This window comes from Oncorhynchus kisutch, linkage group LG30 (genome assembly GCF_002021735.2).
Source record: "Oncorhynchus kisutch isolate 150728-3 linkage group LG30, Okis_V2, whole genome shotgun sequence".
Taxonomy (NCBI): domain Eukaryota; kingdom Metazoa; phylum Chordata; class Actinopteri; order Salmoniformes; family Salmonidae; genus Oncorhynchus; species Oncorhynchus kisutch.
In genome coordinates this window covers 22,940,687-22,963,589 of record NC_034203.2, presented here as the reverse complement: position 1 = coordinate 22,963,589, position 22,903 = coordinate 22,940,687, and the positions used below count along the sequence as shown (strand labels likewise).

At 41.4% G+C, this 22,903-nt stretch overlaps 1 protein-coding gene across 6 annotated transcripts in view; it reads left to right on the top strand.

Annotated features, from left to right (window-relative positions):
* The window catches only part of LOC109875256 (catenin delta-2), a 132,822-nt gene that overhangs the window by 12,660 nt on the left and 97,259 nt on the right, over positions 1 to 22,903 (top strand). For 5 of the 6 annotated variants that reach the window (XM_020467528.2, XM_031810575.1, XM_031810574.1 and 2 more), the window contains exon 2: positions 8,882 to 9,015. In XM_020467528.2, the coding sequence (XP_020323117.1) occupies positions 8,887 to 9,015 (129 nt within the window). In that variant the 5' untranslated portion in view covers positions 8,882 to 8,886. Of the gene's footprint in view, positions 1 to 8,881; positions 9,016 to 17,477; positions 17,634 to 22,903 lie in introns of those variants that run through there. The other variant, XM_031810576.1, reaches the window with a different exon arrangement.

Here is a 22,903-nt window from a genome sequence, read left to right as displayed (position 1 = left end):
GTGTGTGTGTGTGTGTGGCTTCAGTACGTAAGTGAGTGAGTGAGTGAGTGTGTGTGTGTGTGTGTGTGTGTGTGTGTGTGTGTGTGTGTGTGTGTGTGTGTGTGTGTGTGTGTGTGTGTGTGTGGCTTCAGTACGTAAGTGAGTGAGTGAGTGTGTGTGTGTGTGTGTGTGTGTGTGTGTGTGTGTGTGTGTGTGTGTGTGTGTGTGTGTGTGTGTGTGTGTGTGTGTGTGTGAGTGTATGTGTGGTGTGCAAGAGTGTTAGTATAGGTGTGTGTGGGTAGAGACCTGTGAGTGAGCATAGAGTCCGTGCAGATAGTCTGTGGGAGAGGGTGGGCGGCTGTAATTTTGCTGTTTGGCAGTCTTATTGCTTGGGGAAAGAAGCTCTCTGAGCCTGTTGGTCCGAGACCCGATGTTCTGGTACCGCCTGCTGGAGGGTAGCAGAGAGAATAGTCTATGGCTAGGGTGACTTTGTTTTTGGCAATATTTCAGGCTTTCCTCAGATACTGCCTAGTATGAATGTCCTAAATGGCTTGGAGATCGCCCACAGTGATGTGATGGCCATCCACACCACCGTCTGTAGAGCATTGCGGTCACCGGCAGTGCAGTCGCCATACCAGGCGGTGATGCAACCAGATGCAATGGTGCATCTGTACAAGTTCTTGAGGATCTGAGGGCCCATGACAAATCCCTTCAGTTTATGACATCCAGCTCACAACAGCACATCAACATTAGATTGTTGTGGTATTGCTTTGCGATAAGTGTCTGTTTTACGCTACATATGTGAAAAATAACATTCAAAGGAATCATGTCAGTAACACAGAGCAGAGTGACTTTGGTGAGCAGAGCTGCATATCCATCAATAACAGGATGGATTTTGAATGTGTCCCTGCTTCAAGGTCAGTTTATTTACTGTACAATGCCGTGCATGGCTGGAGTGTGTGTGGGGATGTGGCAGTGCTGTGGATACTGCAACAGGGAGGTTAGCAGCTTTGTGCTTACCTCACTCCTACCCACTCTGACTCAGCCCCGAGGTCTGGTCTTCTATTTCCTGCTGTCCTGTCATCAGCTGACCAGCAGGGGTCATCTCTGGCAACGTTCTCTCCAACCACTTATGTAGCCACAGCCATGTCACTGATCACCATATCTCAACATGCAGATAGATAGGCATGGTGTTGTCATGTCCTATAATAAAGAAGTTTATGCAAGAAGGTTGATATGGGTTACAATGCATATCCTTTTTAGTAAGAGATCCAACATCCAACCAATCTAATGAATGTTGATTGGGTATTCTTCTGTTATCGTGATTATATGCAGGGACTCTGCTGCCACCACAGTCTCATATAAAGTCAACATTCAGCAGGGAAGCTGAGCCTTGGGCTAGAAGAAAACGAACTATTGTAGCTACTATTGTAGCTACTACTGGCTTCACATCCCCAACCTCACATTGGGTGATTAAGCCCTCAACGGCTTCAATTTCAACATAGCCAAGGGTTGGTTTGGTTCATTAATGCATGAACAGTCAGTGGTCGTGCTTGACCTGCTCTCTCTGTTGCAGAGTAGCAGAAGTAGTAGTAGTAGCAGCAGCTGCAGCAGCAGTAGTAGTAGTACAGTTGGTCAAGCAGTTAAAGCCTTGGAGCACTAGCTAACCCTCCAGCATCATCATCACTGGAGCACACAGTATTTACAGGAACTCAGCTTATGCATGACATTAGGTATGAACCACCCATGAGGCACTTTAGCACACTCTGTCATAATGGGGCCCAGGTTCTTTCACAGCACCTTGGATGCCTAAGTGATTGAGATGGAGTGAAGTTATTTTTGAGGACATACGTAAGCCATAAAAAAATATTAATGCTACAGTACAGTCCATAACAACGAATTGCTATTAGTTTGTCATATCTATGCCTCTTAACTTTTATTTTGTAATTGCTGCTGGTCTTGTCATGCAGCGCTCTCTTGAAACAGTCAAATGCTTACTTACAAGTCCTTAACCAAAAATGCAGTTTTAAAAAAATCCCTAAATGAATGAATCCCTATGAAATAAGAATAACAAATAATTAAAGAGCAGCAGTAAATAACAACAGCGGGGCTATATACACAGGGTACCGGTACAGAGTCAATGTGCGGGGGGGTAATTGAAGTAATTATGTACATGTACAGTCGTGGCCAAAAGATGGAGAATGACACAAATATTAATTGTCACAAAGTCTGCTGCCATTTTTGTCAGATGTTACTATGGAATACTGAAGTATAATTACAAGCATTTCATACGTGACAAAGGCTTTTATTGACAATTACATGAAGTTGATGCAAAGAGTCAAAATTTGCAATGTTGTTCTTTTTCAAGACCTCTGCAATCTGCCCTGGCATGCTGTCAATTAACTTCTGGGCCATGATGGCAGCCCATTCTTGCATTATCAATGCTTGAAGTTTGTCGATGAGAATGGGCATGTGCTCGGTCCTTCTTTTCCTGCAGTCCACAATCATCTCCTTTGTCTTGATCACGTTGAGGGAGAGGTTGTTGTCCTTGCACCACACGGTCACATTCTGACCTCCTCCATATAGGCTGTCTCATCTGTGTCGGTGATCAGGCCTACCACTGTTGTGTCATCAGCTAAATGAATGATGGTGTTGGAGTCGTGCCTGGCAGTGCAGTTATGAGTGAACAGGGAGTACAGGAAGGGACTGAGCACGCACCCCTGAGGGGCCCCCGTGTTGAGGATCAGCATGGCAGATGTGTTGTTACCTACCCTTCCCGGCCCGTCAGGAAGTCCAGGATCCAGTTGCAGAGGGAGGTGTTCAGTCCCAGGGTCATTAGCTTAGTGATGACTTTTGAGGGCACTATGGTGTTGAACGCTGAGCTGTAGTCAATGAATAGCATTCTCACATAGGTGTTCCTTTTGTCCAGGTGGAAAAGAGCAGTGTGAGGTGCAATAGAGATTGCATCATCTGAGGATCTGATGGTGCGGTATGCAAATTGGAGTGGGTTTCTGGGTTAATTGTGCTGATGTGAGCCATGACTAGCCTTTCAAAGCATTTAATTGCTACGGGTCTGTAGTCATTTAGGCAGGTTACCTTAGTGTTCTTGGGCACAGGGACTATGGTGTTCTGCTTGAAACATGTTCGTATTACAGACTCAGACAGGGAGAGTTTGAAAATGTCAGTGAAGACCCTTGCCAGTTGGTCAGCGCATGCACGGAGTACACGTCCTGGCAATCCATCTGGCCCAGCGGCCTTGTGAATGTTGACCTGTTTGAAGGTCTTACTTACATCGGCTGCGGCGAGCGTGATCAACAGTCGTCCGGAACAGCTGATGTCTCATGCATGTTTCAGTGTTACTTGCCTCGAAGCGAGCATTAAGTTATTTAGCTCTTCTGGTAGGCTCGTGTTACTGGGCAGCTCTCGGCTGTGCTTCCCTTTGTAGTCTGTAATAGTTTGCAAGCCCTGCCACATCCGACGAGCGTCGGAGCCGATGTGGTACAATTCGATCTTAGTCCTGTATTGATGCTTTGCCTGTTTGATGGTTTGTCTCCCTGCCGAAATCAAGATTAAATAATGATTAAGGTAGTAAATTGAAGAAACAGGTGTTTTAATTCATGTATGAAGAGATTGATTGAATTGTTTGGCAATGCCAGGTAGCTTTTCTATTATGTATGTGTTGTTCCATTTAAAAATCTGTTTGTTTAATGAAATTAGCCAGTCAATTAATTGAAGCAGACACTGGCATTCTATTTAGGGGAAAAAATGCACTCCAACCTAACCAGCACAGAGTTTGTAAGAGAACATGTTAATAATCACCGGGGCTTGCTTTATCACAGCAAGTCCCACATAATTACACTTTTTCATTGGTGAGAACATTATTCCGGGAGATTTTTAATTGCTTCAGCTTGTGCTGATGTCTTCTCTGGTCCATTTACATTTGGGCTGTTGAGGTCTATGGTGTGTAGTCCATCAAACCTAACCTATCAACATGCAGACCGTGGAAGATCAAATCAAGTTTTATTGGTCAGCAGAAGCTATTGTTTAGCAGAAGCTATTGCGGGTGTAGGGAAATGCTTGTGTTTCTAGCTCCAACAGCGCAATAATATCGAACAAGTAATATCTAACAATTTCACAACAATACACACAAATCTAAGTAAAGGATGGAATTAACAATATTTAAATATATGGACGAGTAATGTCAGCGCGGCATAGACAAAGATACAGTAGAGTAAAATAGAATACAGTGTATATATATGATGAGAAATGCAAAATATGTAAACATGATTCAAATGACTATTGTTCCATTTATTCAAGTGGCCAATGATTTCAAGTCTATGTATATAGGCAGCAGCCTCTAACGTGCTAGTGATGGCAGTGTTTCAGTCTCTCATTCGCAGCTTTGATGCACCTGTGCTGACCTCGCCTTCAAATCATATTTTATTGGTCACATACACATAGTTAGTAGATGTTAATGTGAGTGTAGTGAAATGTTTGTGCTTCTAGTTCCGACCGTGCAGTAATATCTAACAAGTAATCTAACAATTTCACAACAACTACCTTATACACACAAGTGTAAAGGAATGACTAAGAATATGTACATATAAATATATGGATGAGCAATAGCCGTGTGGCACAGGCAAGATGCAGTAAATGGTATAGAGTACAATATACATATGTGATGAGTAATGTAGGGGATGTAAACATTATATAAAGTGACATTGTTTAAGTGACTAGTGATACAGTTATTACATCCAATTTTTTATTATTAAAGTGGGTAGAGATTTGAGTCAGTATGTTGGCAGCAGCCACTCAATGTTAGTGGTGGCTGTTTAACAGTCTGATGGCCTTGAGATCGAAGCAGTTTTTTAGTCTCTCGGTTCCAGCTTTGATTCACCTGTACTGACCTCTCCTTCTGGATGATAACGGAGTGAACAGGCAGTGGCTCGGGTGGTTGATGTCCTTGATGATCTTTTTGGCCTTCCTGTGACATCGTGTGGTGTAGGTGTCCTGGAGGGCAGGTAGTTGGCCACCTCACTACCCTCTGGAGAGCCTTACAGTTGTGGGCGGAGCAGCTGCCTTACCAGGCGGTGATACAGCCCGACAGGATGCTCTTGATTGTGCATATGTAAAAGTTTATGAGTGTTTTCGGTGACAAGCCACATTTCTTCAGCCTCCTAAGGTTGAAGAGGCGCTATTGCACCTTCTTCACCATGCTGTCTGTGTGGTTGGACCATTTCAGTTTGTCCGTGGTGTACGCTGAGGAACTTAAAACTTTCCAACTTCTCCACTACTGTCCCGTCGATGTGGATAGGGCGGTGCTCCCTCTGCTCTTTCCTGAAGTTCACGATCATCTCCTTTGTTTTGTTGACATTGAGTGAGAGGTTATTTTCCTGGCACCACACTCCCAGAGCCCTCAGCTCCTCCCTGTAGGTTGTCTCGTCATTGTTGGCAATCAAGCTTACTACTGTTGTGTTGTCTGCAAACTTGATGATTGAGTTGGAGGCGTGCTTGGCCACGCAGTCATGTGTGAACAGGGAGTACAGGAGTGGGCTGTTCACGCACCCTTGTGGGGCCCCAGTGTTGAGGATCAGTGAAGTGGAGGTGTTGTTTCCTACCTTCACCACCTGAGGGCGACCCGTCAGAAAGTCCAGGACCCAGTTGCACAGGGCGGGGTTCAGACCCAGGGCCTTAATGATGAGCTTGATGATGACAGAGGTGAGTGCTATGGGGCGATAGTCATATTGTTCAGTTACCTTTGCTTTCTTGGGTACAGGAACAATGGTGGCCGTCTTGAAGCATGTGGGGACAGCAGACTGGGATAGGGAGAGATCGAATATGTCAGTAAACACACCAGCCAGCTGGTCTGCGCATGCTCCATTGACGTGGCTAGGGATAACGTCTGTGTCGGCAGAAGAATCTGTGAAGAATCTCAAATATTAAATATATTTTGATTTGTTGTTTGACACTTTTTTGGTCATTACATGATTCCATATGTGTTATTTCATAGTGTTGATGTCTTCACTATTATTTTGCAATGTAGAAAATAGTAGAAATAAAGAAAAACTCTTGAATGAGTAGGAGTTCTAAAACTTTTGACCGGAAGTGTATAAACTGTATTCTAGTCTATTCTACTGTATCTTAGTCTATGCCACTCTGACATTGCTTGTCCATATATTTATATATTCTTAATTCCATTCCTTTACTTAGATTTGTGTGTTTTGGGTATATGTTGTGAAATTGTTAGATATTACTACACTGTCGGAGCTAGAAACACAAACATTTCGCTACACGTCTATGTGACCAATTTGATTTGAAATATCGCAACAAACTCTGAACCAACTATATTACTTTGGGGACAGGTCGAAAAGCATTAAACATTTATGGCAATTTAGCTAGCTAGTTTGCTGTTGCTAGGGATAGAAATTGGGTTGTTATTTTACCTGAAATGCACAAGGTCCTCTACTCTGAGAATTAATCCACAGATAAAAGGGTAAACTGAGTTTGTTTCTTGTAATCTCTCCTCCTTCTGGCTTCTTCTACCTCTTTGGACTTTATATGGCAGTTGACAACCAACTTTAAGGTGCATTACCACCACCAACTGGACTGGAGTGTGAACCTCAGTTTATTTTTCAATCACCCACGTGGGTATATGCTCCTGAAAACCAATGAAGATATGGCAGAGGCGGGACTTGCAACGCGTCAAGCGTCACAAATAGAACCAAGTTCTATTTTAGCGCCTGGCTATGCAGACGCTCGTTGATGTGCGTGAGAAGTATGGGAGCAATGATTGAATGACATGTACTGTATGTGTACATTTATTTCGCAACGCTCGCACACGTGACTCGAGCGGTGTGGTCTGCATGTTAGCTGTCCATTACTGTCCTTTTTTTTTTTTTACTTAAATGGGCCTCCTTTGACATCTTGACAGGAGCCTGTGTCTAGACAGATCCATGGATGACTACCAATGCAAAATAAATTGTGCAGTAAGTTTTAATGAGACAGCAGGGGACACTTTTTCAAATACACAAATACACTCCATAAGCATAAATCCTTTGTGATAATATACAGAGTTTATGTTTGGATTTTACAGTCTGAAGCAGTGGGAATTGGAATTAATCTTTGTTTGCTTTGAATGAACAGAGATACAGTACATTGTAAAATGTTCCTTTGACTGACAACTTTGGAACTTACGATCAATACTGCTTTACTTTGTGCAGAAAGAAGTCTGACAAAAGTAAAATAAATGGAATGAGTTGGACAACAGTATTGTGATGACTATACTATTATATACAGATATGCTGATGCCTTTTTCAAAGCATTGTTTCTCTTCGACTGATAAGAGTATAAAGCAATTAGGTTTATTCTTGATGTTTCATCACAGATTGTATCAACCAGAGGCAGATTCATATTTTAAGATTACTTCAACATCAAAATATGGCCCTAATTCATCTGTACCGTCACTTCCTGTCTATATGTACAGACACAGATGTTGCTGGGCTGCTACTGGTGAAGCTGTGTTGTACAGGTCAATTCTTAGGAACTGGTCACAGACTGGAAGTTCAACCTAGAATGGACTGCAGCATCTTAATTTAAGGGCTTTTTGATACTAACAGTGGTTAGTTGACATATTGACTTAATAGTAATAATAATATATAATCAATTTTAATACTTCCTTACAATCCATTCTGTCTGCACAGATGGCAAAATAGAGCATCTGGTTGGGATATGGAAAATGTTTAATTTTGTTTTCACTATTTACAAAAATAACTCAATTTGGATAATCCTATTGTAATTCAAAAAATGCCTTGCACTAAATGCTAGTATGTAACTGAGGCAGAGCGCCATGCTAATGAAAGATGAGGATGACATTAGATGTGGTGACCCTGGAGGGAGGAAACAGTGGCAAGAGAAGACATTCCTCAGATAAGTGGCCAGTGTTAGAACTCATAAACTGGAGAAGATAAGAGGAAGCACTGAACTAGGTCGATCTCAAGAGTGAGTGAGTGGGAGAGAGAGGGAGAGAGAGAGAGAGAGAGAGAGAGAGAGAGACTAAAATGGATGACAAGGGAAGGATGTTGGTCTGCCATGTTAGCAGTGTCCATGGCTTGTTGCCTGGCAGCATCCCAGAATAGTCTAGATCCAGTCTGCTTCCAGGCTACGCTCGACTTCCCCTTACCTTCAACCCGACTGACTGGGGGATCTAGTGACGGCCATACACGCACAGAGACTTGGATGGGAAGGATCAATTTTGACAAGCTTTCATCAGCTTTTAGAAGCTGCCATCTGTGTTGCTGTCATGGCCATTATTTGATCTCTCACTACATTAGGATTATCTGGAGATTTAGGTCCTTTCTGCTCGAGGTGACGGTAGAGTCATTGTTACACACACACACCCCACGCCACGCCACACACACACACACACACACACATACACATACACACACACACACACACACACACACGCACACACGCACACAGAGGAATCATTAGTACATGCTCTTGCCCAGATGATTACTGAGCAGATTATGATATGACTGATATAGTTTACAAGTCTTAGCTATGTTCACAATCTGATTGAACCAGATTAATCTCTTTGTATCCAGATTTTCTACCGAGGCAAAGTATCCACTTACAGAAAGTAAGGGTTAGGAATTGTGAGCGGTATGAGAGAAACTACAATATACAGTCATATATTTTGCTGAGGATCTCTCCCCCAATGGCAATCTATCACATCATGTTGTGATTTGTGAAGAACCAACATGAGAAAAGTCAAACAGACTTCAAACTGTTTCATGAAAGTTAAGTGATTAATATCATAACTGAACAATTTCTGCATTTTATGCTATAGTGGAGGATGTCCCATGTTAATGCTGACCTAACATTATCCTTTGCCTTTCAGGAGTTATGCCAGTTCCAGAACCAGCCTCTGACTCTGAGAACTCCACCATGCTGAGCCCAGTTCTAAATGCCTCTAATGGAGACGTCTCCGAGACGGAGACAACGTCAGCTATACTGGCCTCTGTCAAGGAACAGGTAAGGCCTTCCAGTTTTACTCTGTAACATACAGGGGTGACTTTCAGAGTAAGAGCAAGGCCCTCCATGCAAAACACGTCATAATGAGAGGAACATTTTGCATGATTTTAGGCATCAGGAGATTGAAAGCAATATATTGTGAAAACTTTAATGACATTTGAATGCACAATTTTGTGTGACTGTATAAAAAATGGACTAATGAATAATATAAATTCAAGTTTAATTGATGGCAACTTAATATGAAGTATATTTTTGGTTTGGTTGATGCAGCCTTTAACAGGCAATTCCTCCACTTTTCAACCTCATTTTCGTTATCTCCAGCATCATACCAGTTTTTATATAATGTGAAAAATGAGCACTTCCATGACCTGTCTTTAAAAAGATATGAAGAAAAGTCCTAAAAATGTTTCTCTGTAACATCACAGAGTAGGATTAAAGTATGAAAAACAGTGATTTTAAAGATTCTGCAACAAGGGTATTTGCTTGCTCCTCTCGCCACCCTAAATCTCATAGTGATGAAAATCACTGTTGTAAAAATGTTTTAACTTTTTATGATGTCATCCGGAATAACTTTTTAACTATACATATTTTTTTGACTAAATTTAGAATGGTGCAGGCTTTCACATATGTAGACACTGGTATTGTGCTGGAGATAATGACATTTAGGTTGAAAAGTGGTGGAATTGCTACTGCAAGTCAGATTACTTTTTTCATCATCAGATCCTCTTCAGTGCCTGAAATCCTTTTTTAGCCCTTCTGTGTTGCTCTCTGAGGACGAAGTAAACGTGTCAGTGTTCTGCAGGGTGCAGTGAGGTATAGAGACATAAGTAATTGGTGCCATTTGTATTCTGTGAGTGTGTGGTGCAGAGGACAGTAAACATTGACTCTGATTAGCGGGTGAGACTATAGGGAGAATAGACATGGTGTAGGCCCGTTTTAATCTTATGCTATTCCTTTGAAATGTAGCTATCTTCGTGGCCAATGTAAGACATTTAAGCATGTTAACCCTCGCAAGGCTGCATCCCTAGCCGCATCCTCAGAGCATGTGCAGACCAGCTGGCTGGAGTGTTTACAGACATATTCAATCTCTCCCTATCCCAGTCTGCTGTCCCCACTTGCTTCAGATGTCCACCATTGTTCCTGTGCCCAAGAGAGCAAAAGTAACTGAACTAAATGACTATCGCCCTGTAGCACTCACTTCTGTCATCATGAAGAACTTTGAGAGGCTAGTTAAGGATCATATCATCTCCTTACCTGACACCCTAGACAACAATAGATCCACAGACGATGCAATCGGCCATTGCACTGAGCAGTGCCTTATCCCATCTGGACAAGAAGAATACCAATGTCAGAATGCTGATCATTGACTATAGCTCAGCCTTTAACACCATAGTACCCTCCAAGCACATCATTAAGCTCAGGGCCCTGGATCTGAACCCCTCCATGTGCAACTAGGTCCTGGACTTCCTCATGGGCCGCCCCCAGGTGGTGAAGGTAGGAAACAACACCTCTACTTCGCTAATCCTCAACACAGGGGCCCCACAAAGGTGCAAAGGTGCTCAGCCCCCTCCTGTACTCCCTGTTCACCCATGATTGTGTGGCCAAGCACACCTCCAACAGTAGTAGGCCTGATTACCAACAATGACGAGACAGCCTACAAGGAGAAGGTGAGGGCCCTGGCGGACTGGTGCCAGGAAAATAACCTCTCCCTCAACATCAACAAAATGAAGGACCTGATCGTGGACTTAAGGAAACAGCAGAGGGAGCATGCCCCTATCCACATCGACGGGACCACAGTAGAGAAGGTGGAAAGCTTAAAGTTCCTCTGTGTACACATCACTGATGATCTGAATTGTCCACCCACACAGACAGTGTGGTGAAGTCTTCAACCTCAGAAGGCTGAAGAAATTTGGCTTGGCCTCTAAGACCCTCAGAAACTTTTACAGATGCACAATTGAGAGCACCCTGTCGGACTGTATCATCGCCCGCAACCGCAGGGCCCTTGAGCCGTGGCCTGTTCACGCTGCTATCATCCAGAAGGTGAGGTCAGTACACGTGCATCAAAGCTGGGATCGAGAGACTGAAAAACAGCTTCTATCTCAAGGCCATCAGAATGTTAAATAGCCATCACTAGCCAGCTACCACCCGGCTACTCAACCCTGCACCTTAGAGGCTGCTGACCTATATACATAAACAGGGAATCACTGGACACTTTAATAATGGAACACTAGTCACTTTAAGTAATGTTTACATACTGCTTTACTCATCTCATATGTACATACTGTATTCTATTCTACTGTATTTTAGTCAATGCCACTCCTATATTGCTCGTCTTTATTCCATTATTTCACTTTTAGATTTGTGTGTATTGTTGTGAATTGTTAGATACTACTGCACTGTTGGAGCTAGGAACACAAGCATTTCACTAACCTCGCATTAACAGCTACAATTTTTTTTATTTGATTAGATTTTATCTCTCACAAGAATATCTCTGTAATAATATAGTAACTAATAAAGTTAGTCATTCAGTAGTACGGAACATGGAGAAAGTTGGCCTGGAAAATAAATTCTGCACATTGTCATTGTATACATGCTTGCGGTGTAAAACTATGTTCAGTTGTATAAGAGTTTGTGCTCAATATAATATATTTGGCTTGTAGTTACATTATGGAAGTATCCTACTGATATTCCTTACCAGCAATAAGATATAGCCTATTTATGTTTATCACATGCAGCCATTTTAGAGTAGAACCAAGACCATGTGTGTAGATGGGAAATGAACCATGACAATCCCCTGCATCATGACAGTGGTTACACTGACACTCCTCCTGCTTTTAAGAAAAAGGTAGAAAAGGACAAGCTGTGGAATGGTAAAGTGGGCCACTGCAACGCAGACCCATGGGGCTGCTCTGGGACATACTAATGGCCCTAACAGGAGGGTAAAAATAAAAGCCTGTGTGTGTGTGTGTGTGTGTATATGTATATGTGTATATATATATATATATATATATATATATATATATATATATATATATATATATATATATACAGACCTCCACAAGCTTGCATTTATTCAAGCCGGTGCACCTCAGTCACGGCTGGCTCTTTGTTTTTTTATTCTGTTGACAGCATTGGGATAGTTGTTTGAATACAAATAAAAGGCAGACGTTTTTGTTGTTGATGCTTTTCAGGGGATTTGTCTACTTCCTGTGCATTGTGGAGCAGCGAGAGGAGGGAGTTCAAGCGTGAGCAACCACACAAAATCCACTGGGGCAAGAAAAGCTCTACGAATTTTAGGAATATACACTACCGGTCAAAAGTTTTAGAATACCTACTCATTCAAGGGTTTTTCTTTATTGTAGAATAATAGTGAAGACATCAAGACACATATGGATTCATGTAGTAAGCAAAAAAGTGTTTAACAAATCAAAAAATATTTTATATTTCAGATTCTTCAAATAGTCACCCTTTGCCTTGATGACAGCTTTGCACACTCTTGGCATTCTCTCAACCAGCTTCACCTGGAATGCTTTTCCAACAGTATTGAAGAGTTCCCAACTATGCTGAACACTTGTTGGCTGCTTTTCCTTCACTCTGCGGTCCGACTCATCCCAATTGGGTTGAGGTCAGGGTATTGTGGAGACCAGGTCATGTGATGCAACACTCCATCACTCTCCTTGCTAAACTAGGCCTTACACAGCCTGGAGGTGTATTGGGTCATTGTCCTGTTGAAAACAAATGATAGTTCCACTAAGCCCAAACCAGATGGGATGGCGTATCGCTGCAAAATGATGTGCTAGCCATGCTGGTTAAGTGTGCCTTGAATTGTAAATAAATCTCAGACAGTGTCACTAGCAAAGCACCCTCACTCCATCACACCTCCTCCTCCATGCTTTACGGGGGGAAATACACATGCAGAGATCATCTCATCTATTCACCCACACCGCATCTCACAAAGACACGGAGGTTGGAACCAAAAATCTCCAATTTGGACTCATCAGACCAAAGGACAAATTTCCACCAGTCTAATGTCCATTGCTCGTATTTCTTGGCCCAAGCAAGTCTCTTCTTATTATTGGTGTCCTATAGTAGTGGCCTCTCTGCAGCAATTTCACCATGAAGGCCTGATTCACACGGTCTCCTCTGAACAGTTGATGTGGAGATGTGTCTGTTACTTGAACTCTGTAAAGCATTTATTTGGGCTGAAATTTCTGAGGCTGGTAACTCTAATGAACTTATCCTGTGCAGCAGAGGTAACTCTGGGTCTTCCTTTCCTGTGGCGGTCCTCATGAGAGCCAGTTTCATCATAGAGCTTGATGGTTTTTGCGACGGCACTTGAAGAAACGTTAAAAGTTATTGAAATGTTCCGAATTGACTGACCTTCATGTCTTAAAGTAATGATGGACTGTTGTTTTTATTTGCTTATTTCAGCTGTTCTTGACATAATATGGACTTGGTATTTATGGACTTGGTATTTATACCCACCCTACCTTGTCACAACACAAATAACTGGCTCAAACACATTAAGAAGGAAATTAGCAGACACACCTGCTAATTGAGAGAATGCCAAGAGTGTGCAAAGCTGTCATGAAGGCAAAGGGTGGCTTTTTGAAGAATCTCAAATCTCAAATATATTTAGATTTGTTGAACACTTTTTTGATTACGACATGATTCCATGTGTTATTTCATAGTTTTGATGTCTTCACTGTTATTCTACAATGTAGAAAATAGGACAAATAAAGAAAAACCCTTGAATGAGTAGATGTGTCCAAACTTTGGACCGGTAGTGTATGTATTTTCATGTCTTCTTCCATTGTTAGTATTGTCAGTTTTCACGTTTCATGTTTGGTGTTAGATATGTTTGTTTATCTTACAATATACTGTACCGTCAAATGTGTAACAGTGATACACATTTTAAATGCAGTGTTAATGGTCAATGGTTGCTGACTTCCACATCAGTAAATGGCAAACAGCATCAGCTTAGCCCTCCAATGGATTTACCAGGACAAATAACCACTACATTTTTCAGTCATAGGGTCGGTTGGCTTTGGACATCAACAATAAACGGGCTTGAGGAGTGTGTTGGTGGAAAAGGTTTATCGGCATTGGGTTGAGGTGAAACTTCAAATTTAACTTCCCGGTCTTTAAATGACTGTAACCTTGGGGTGGTTCTAGTACTGTATGGTGTGACTTTGTTTTCAGTCCCCAAGGATATTAAGATGAACTATGTTCCACCATGCTTGGTTATTATTGAGCCTCATTTAGATCTGCCAGTGACCATAGTTTGAAGTAGTGCTGTAAATGACAACGTGTGATGCCTCATTTTGTCCTCTCACATTGGAAGCTCTAAAATCAGGAATCAAATCAGCAGCAGGCAACAGGGTGAGCAAATGAAACCAGCCGGAGCCATTAGTAGCTTACACGTGAGGGCAAATTAGGAATGCAAATCAGTGTCATCTTATTCAGAGCGCTGGCATATCAAACATCTAGCAATCATTTCTACAGCAACGTGAGGAATGCATTTAGCTAGAATATTCAGACGTGTTATTTCGTTTGGGGAGAGAATGCTAATCTTTTTTTTATTTTTATCATGGTCACCTCTTTAGACTTAATGGATGTTTAAACAAATGGGTTTTGCTGAAGTGATGTCATTTCAGCAGCCTGAAATAATTAATGAGAATTATTAAGTCTTGTGAAATAGTCCCTCTAATTTGTACCATTCTAGAATATGGGCTGCTTTGCTGATAGAGGACAGGAGACTATTATAATGAATAGGACGTTTTCAAATAAAGTTATAGAGACTGAATAGTGGCTGTGGAAAAAAGGGTCACTTCATTTGAAAACCTAATGTTGTTACTCTATATTGTTATTATATCATCAGTAAATTACATTGAGTAGTTTCTTCATCAATCCCCTCCCCCAACTTTGTCTATATCATAATTATGTGCATAATAGCATTTAGCGTATCAATCAAATTCAGAATATTACAGTGCTGCTCTTTACCAGTCTTGTCGAACAAAAGGTTCAATATGGAGACTGTCACTCATGACTTAACTGTGAGTGAATGTCGAGCCCAGATACTGAAGATGTATTTGAGGATCATGCAGGACAGGGCCAATATTAGGAATAACACATCTTATAATTTATTGTTCATCATGAAATAAACTGAAGTTGATGATTGGTGTCATGGCTGGCCTAGCTACATTAAATCAGGGTGATAAATTCTCGATCCCTCAGTTATAGTTAATTGTGTTCATTGTTGAATTATACAATACATTCATCAATTAGGCTATTTGTTAGTGTTGGTCCTTGTGTCTCATTTTGTAATATTACAAAGCCGAATTGTTTGCCTACATTAACTCAACCAATTAACAATACATCTGACACAATCATGTCTGATACTGTGTGAACAGGGCCTATAATTCCATAGTACTGTATTGTTATAAGAAGGGATTTCAAAATAGATCCAATATTTATTCAGTAAGAGAGGTTTTTGGGGAATAAGGCAGGGATTTGGAGTTCTCATTTCTTTACAATTCATTTGTTTCAGACTGCTAAGTGTTGGCATATAGGACATGGATTTTTGTCAGTTGACTCAAGGGGGAAAAACTTGGAAAATTGGCTTTGCATCTGGCTTGAATGAGAGAATCAGACAACCATGGCAGAGAGGTAGAAGTGCAGTTTGAGTGGCTTAGAGGCATACAGTTGCTCTCACAAATCTGAACGAGGCATTAGACAGATCAATCTGAAATCCAGCACTGTGTTACTCAGCTGAGGAGTAGAAAGACAGTCAGTAGTGGTGAGTTCTCAGTCAACCCAGGAAAAGCTTTGAAATGTTGTCTCAACGGGAATATTTAAGCCAAGGATTTTAAAGCCCATAGGTTCTCTACTCAAGTTCAGCCAATACTATTATCCTAGGCTTAATAGGCTACCCTGTATCTCAATGTTTAATGTTTTGAGTTAGTTCAATGTTATTTGGTAGGACACCCTTAGCTTCATATGAATGTGGTGTACTTTGTGTAGGCCTGTACTGAAAGTTCCATCACTTTTTTTATCTTCTCCAGCCAACGTTCCCTGCACAGTCTTATTCTGTTACAGGGTGTTCCTTGTCTTTGTTTTTTTACTGATTAAGTTCACCTCTTGGTTTTTAGGAATCAGATGAAACCCCCAAAAGAATGTGTGAGGCATACCCAGGATGACATTTTGTAATCAAATTGTCTCCTCTGAAGAAGTTAAATGTCAGTCTCGGTACCACAGGGCACAATTAGGCATGTCCACTCGAGGACCACAGCTACTATAGTTTCCTGAAGCTGCAGAGTTCCATCTTCTTTCCCCTAGTCATTTATTCTACCAACTAATAGGTTTAATGGTGTTTTCAGGGATGTACTGTTTGCAAGCTATTGGGCATACACCCCCCCATTTGAATTCAGGGTATTCTACACTGTTCCACAGTTTGTGTACGGAACTATCCTGCTAACCAATTTAGCTATGTCTTTCAGTTCCAGCAGACATATGTCTGGTGTCTTGTTAAACTTTGGGTATTCAAATTCTGAACATGTTTTTGAATTGGTATACTGGCCCAATGACGATTTGAATAAAGAGATGGTTTGGGAGGAGATAGCTTTGTTTATTCACTCTAGAGGCCCTCTCAGCTGCTATTCACTCTCAGCTGCCCTCAGCTCTATCAGTTTTCATTTGATCAAAATTACTTTTCATTCAATCATACCCAAGTGTATATTTTCTCAGGCCTATTGTTACAGTTGTTAGTGACAGTTGCAAGTTGAGATGCATTATTTTAGGGGTACCAGTATTTTTACTGGTAACGTAGCTTAGTTACTGACCGAGTCATTTACGCATGTATAGACTGACTACCTCATTATCTTATGACTGTCTTTCTTGGGTCCCCTGAAATACTTCCTTCACTACAATGCATCATACAGGATATAAATATACAGAGTTTATGGTATGACAGGAAGTAAATAGTGACTTCCCAAGCCTCTGTGGCCCTCTCTTCTTCTCTCCTGTCTTTTTTACAGAGCTATATTTAAAGACTGACTGTATCGTGTATTACCTAAGATCTCAGCGAGGCACAGCAGTCACTGTGTATCCCTGGAGAGCACAATGCAAAACTATGGCCAGAAGAGAGGGAGAGGAGACATTTCTGTTGGCTCAACCCCGCAATACTTCCACTCACAATCCTTCCAGTCTTTGTAGCTTTTCCTTCCCCCCACTCCATTGCTCCCCCCCACAACCTCCACCCAGCTACCCCCTCTCTGCTTTTTCAGTGGGGGGTGCAGATGGTGTTAAGGAGAGGAGCAGTCAAAAGAGTGATTGGAAAGCGGCAGGATTTGGCAGGCAGACTGGTGGGAGGGTCCTTTTGTGATGCAATGTTGCATAAGTAATGCCAAAGGGGTTCTAAATTATCTGTTGCCATGGAGACCTTTGTGCCTAGCTGAACTCCTATTCTTTACTGCTTTGAGGCAGTCACTACTGGGCTTGCAGGTTTCTAATGACGGTTTCTCAATAAGGACAGATGAACTTCTAGACATGTTGTGGATGGGGCAAAAAGTGGATTTCTGTGCGTTTGTCACTTTCTCTGAAATATGGTCCATGTGAAGGTATGTTTTTGTTAACTTTCATTCTGATACTCTGTCAGTGGTAACAGGTGTTTTCTTGTTATGCTACATTTGGAGGGAATATTGTGGGTCAGTGGTTTTGTTTGCAGCTCTGATTGAATTCCGTCAGGTAGCTAGTTTGCTCTCGCATACACTAAAACAAGCACTTCAACTTTGTTGGTCCTTTGTTCTTTGTTCTTCTATCCCAAAATACTGCATCTTCTCAGAACAAAGTTTATTTGTGCTGAAAAACATGAAGTTGAGTTATTTATAAGTTATGCAAAATATGTATATTGGAAGATCTAGATAACTAAGACAGACAATGTCAACAGTTGCTTGCATGTACAAAGTTATGTAAATGCAACTATTATACCAAGGGAAGTACATTTGAATGCAAGTCTACTGACTCATGTACTGTGATAGTATACAAGTAGCTCAAAGTCTGTTTAATAACAGTTGTATATGGATCTTTCTTCATCGAGTTTAATTGGATATTTCTGTGGACCTTGATCCTCTGGACTCTTGCCCAAAATAAAGGTGATACATTTTGTAGCAGTCTTTAGTTTAACTGCTCCAGGGAGAGTGTTTGACCTTGTGGGCACTGGACTAATTTCAGCCTTGTCACAGAAAAAGTGGACAGTTTGTATTGACTGGAGTTGCCTGAGGCTCATTGCTCAGATGGGATATTCTCAGTAATTATTCTTAAGAGGTGCTTGGGGATTTTGTTCTCTTAGCCCAGGCATGTTTGTCACTTAATTTCATACAACGCGATGTATCTATTCTAACAGTTACTGATTTGGGGTATGGTTTGGCAAGTGTAGTTTCTTAATCATTAGCTCTTTACTTAAAACGTGCTTTACTTAATTAATCATTACTTAAAATGTGCATTACTAGGCATACTGTAAATTGAACTTTGGTGTAAATCTAAAAATTGCATCAACACAAGCTACTAGTATTCATTTCCAACTGTGACTGTATATGATTTAGTTGACATTTTTGGTAGCACTTCATAATAACCCCACATAACAAAGCATTTATAATGTATTAGTAAATATTGAATGAATCATTAATCCATTCATAAGATGTTTAATATAGGTCCTTATAAACCATTTACTAATAATTGCTTAATAATTTTTCTGTGGCCTTGTCTAAAGTGTGGGCAATTTATACTTTATAAATGTTTTGTGACCAGTGTAATTTCTCACAAAAAGATGGACATGCCATTGGCAGACATTCCAGCAGTACTTAATGCTCCTTAAGGTCTCAAAATAGCCTAGAACATATCAATGGTTAAATAATAAGCACACAACGCATGATGTTAAAGGAAATCCATTGAATGTACAAAATATTAGGAACACCGTTGAGGCATGGACTCCACAAGGTGTTGAAAGCGTTCCACAGGGATGCTGTCCCATGTTGACTCCAATGCTTCCTACAGTTGTGTCAAGTTGGCCGGATGTCCTTTGGGTGGTGGACCATTGTTGATACACATAGGAAACTGTTGAGCATGAAAAACCCAGCAGCATTGCAGTTCTTGACACACTCAAACCAGTGTGCCTCGCACCTACTACCATATCCTGTTCAAAGGTACTTAAATATTTTGTCTTGCCCATTCACCCTCTGAATGGCACACATACACAATCCATGTCTTGAGGCTTAAAATTATTTTACCTGTCTCCTCCTCTTCATCTACACTGATTGAAGTGGATTTAACAGGTGACATCAATAAGGGATCATAGCCTTCACCTGGATTATCAAGATGGCGCCAAAGGGTAGGGCTGCCGTCTTATCGGCTTTTAACCAACCATGCTATTTTGTTAGTTTTTTCCCGTTGTTCGTAACATGTTTTGGTGATATACTATGGACACCCGACCAGGCCCAAATCCCAGTGATTCGCCGGAAAAGGAAACATAGGTTTTGCGAAAAGAGATCAGGATGCCTTGTGAGGATCAGGCGACAAGTGGCTAATCTGCCCTTGCCTTCCATTCTGCTAGCTAACTTTCAATTGCTGGAAAATAAATGGGACGAACTGAAAGCAAGTATATTCTACCAACGGGACATTAAAAACTGTAATATCTTATGTTTCACTGAGTTGTGGCTGAACGACAACATTAAGAACATACAGCTGGCGGGTTATACACTCTATCGGCAGGACAGAACAGCAGCCTCTGGTAAGACACGGGGCGGGGGCCTAACACGGGGAGGGGGCCTATTCATATTTATAAACAAAAGCTGGTGCACGATATCTAAGCAAGTCTCAGGGTTTTGCTCGCCTGAGGATGAGTATCTCATGATAAGCTGTAAACCACACTATCTATCTAGAGAGTTTATCTGTATTTTTCGTAGCTGTCAACATACCACAACAGACCGAGGCTGGCACTAAAACCTGCACTCAATGAGCTGTAGTCCGCCATAAGTAACCAGGAAAACGCTCATCCAGAGGCGGCGCTCTAGTGGCCGGGGACTTTAATGCAGGGAAACTTAAATCAGGTTTACCTAATTTCTATCAGCATGTTAAATGTGCAACCAGAGGGTTAACAATTCTAGACCACCTTTACTCCACACACAGAGACACGTCCAAAGCTCTCCCTTGACCTCCATTTGGCAAATCTCACCATTACTCTATCCTCCTGATTCCTACTTACAAGCAAACATAAAAGCAGGAAGCACCAGTGACTCTGTTTATGAAAAAGTGGTCAGATGAAGAAGATGCTAAGCTAAGGTCATCACTAAGCTAAAGACCCTGGGACTAAACACCTCCCTCTGCAACTGGATCCTGGACTTCCTGACGGTCCTCCACCAGGTGTTAAGGGTAGGTAACTACACATCCACCACGCTGATCCTCAACACGGGGGCCCCTCAGGGGTGCGTGCTCAGTCCCATCCTGTGCTCCCTGTTCACTTATGACTGCACAGACAGGCATGACTCCATCACCATCATTAAGTTTGATGATAACACAACAGTGGTAGGCCTGATCACCGACAAAGATGAGACAGCCTACAGGGAGGAGATCAGAGACCTGACCAAGTGGTGCAAGGACAACAAACTCTCCCTCAACATGATCAAGACAAAGGAGATGATTGTGGACTACAGGAAAAGGAGGACTGAGCACGCCCCAATTCCCATCAACGGGGCTGTAGTGGAGCAGGTTGAGAGCTTCAAGTTCCTTGGTGTCCACATCACCAACAAACTAACATGGTCCAAGCACACCAAGACAGTCGTGAAGAGGGCACGACAAAACCTATTCCCCCTCAGGAGACTGAAAAGATTTGGCAGGGGTCCTCAGATCATCAAAAAGTTTTATAGCTGCACCATCGAGAGCATCCTGACGGGTTGCATCACTGCCTGGCAACTGCTCGGCCTCCGACCGCAAGGCACTACAGAGGGTAGTGCGTACGGCCCAGTACATCACCGGGGCCAAGTTTCTTGCCGTCCAGGACCTCTATACCAAGCGGTGTCAGAGAAAGGCCCTAAAAATGGTCAAGGACTCCAGCCACCCTAGTCATAGACTGTTCTCTCTGCTACCGCAGAGCAAGCGGTACTTAAAGTGGTACCGGAGCACCAAGTCTGGTCCTAGAGGCTTCTAAACAGCTTCACCTCTCATGCCATAAGACTTCTGAACAACTAATCAAATGGCTAACTAATCCCAGACTAGTTGCATTGGTTAAGGGCTTGTAAGTAAGCATTCGCTGTAAGGTTTACACCTGTTGTATTCGGTGCATGTGATTGATTTTGATTCATCTGGTCAGTCTATGTCATGGAAATAGCAGGTGTTCCTAATGTTTTGTGCACTCATTGTATATCACATTTAAATTTTATTACGAATTTTCAACCTTGCAATTGTGTATAACCTTTATGTATAACCTATAAATGTTTCCTGTGCTTCAGTCTTTTAAGTGCAGACTATTTTCACACATGGTTTGTTTGGCGGCACCTTAACTGGGGTAGTAACTCTTTAAAAATAATGGGATGTATTCAGATATGTGTTTCCTTACCTCATAAGCAGTGGTCTTTGGCTGTTTTCTTTTGCGAGGGTGGAGACTTTGCAAACCGGAACTCCCATTTTCTAACATGTTGGCCCAGAACTTAATCACGCAGATGACCAAATTACGCAAGATTTTAATTCTGGGTGAACCAAGATTAGACTGATCTAAGGAGTGACTGCAATCCACACTTTGGCTTTTGTAGATAAGTCACTGCCAAGCATTTTCATTTTCTGACTAAAATGTTTTACTCAGCATAGAGTGTCTGAAGTTACACATCACACTATTACAACAGTGTGACTGTTTTTGTCAATGTATTTTCCCCTCTATTGTGTGCTTATTGTTTAACCATTGATATGTTCTCGGTCATTTTGAGGCATCAGGTACTGCTGCAATGTCTACCAATGGCATGTCCATCTTTTTGTGAGAAATTACACCTGTCACTCAAAACATTTATACATTATATATAGCCCACACTTTAGATGAGGCCAAGCAAAAAGACTTAACTAATGATTAATAAATGGTTTTATGGATGATCTTATGAATCATTATGAAATACTTTAAAAGTTGTTTATAAATGTATGAATAACTAGGTTACTAACATTTACAGATGTTGGATTAATGATTAATAAATGATGAATAAAGTATTTACTAAGCCATTATAAATGCTTTATTACGTGAAGTTGTTATAAATTGCTACCCAAGTTTCAAAGTTTATTCGCCACGTGCACAGAATACAATAGGTGTAAAACAATACAGTGAAATTCTTATCTTGAGAGCTCTTTCCAACAATTGTATTTTTATTTTATTTGACCTTTATTTAACCAGGCAAGTCAGTTAAGAACAAATTCTTATTTACAATGACGGCCTAGGAACAGTGGGTTAACTGCCTTGTTCAGGGGCAGAATGACAGATTTTTACCTTGTCAACTCGGGGATTCGATCTTGCAAACTTTCCCTTATTAGTCAAATGCTCTAACCACTAGGCTACAATGCGGTGATAATAATAATATACATAATAATAGAAAATCGAATAAAAAGTACAATTAAAACCAACAAAAGAACTAAGATGTGAGTTAGAAACATGAGAATTCATGTATATAAAGGTTAGTGCCAGTACCTTATTCAATGTGCAGAGGTACTGATGTGGTTGAGGTGGGTTTATACATATAATGTGATTGGTAGTAGGATATATATGTTAACAGGGCTGAAAAGTGACTGGTAGTAGGAATATATAAATATTTAGAGTAATGTATTAATGGTAATGTACATGTAAACAGGAGTAATAGTG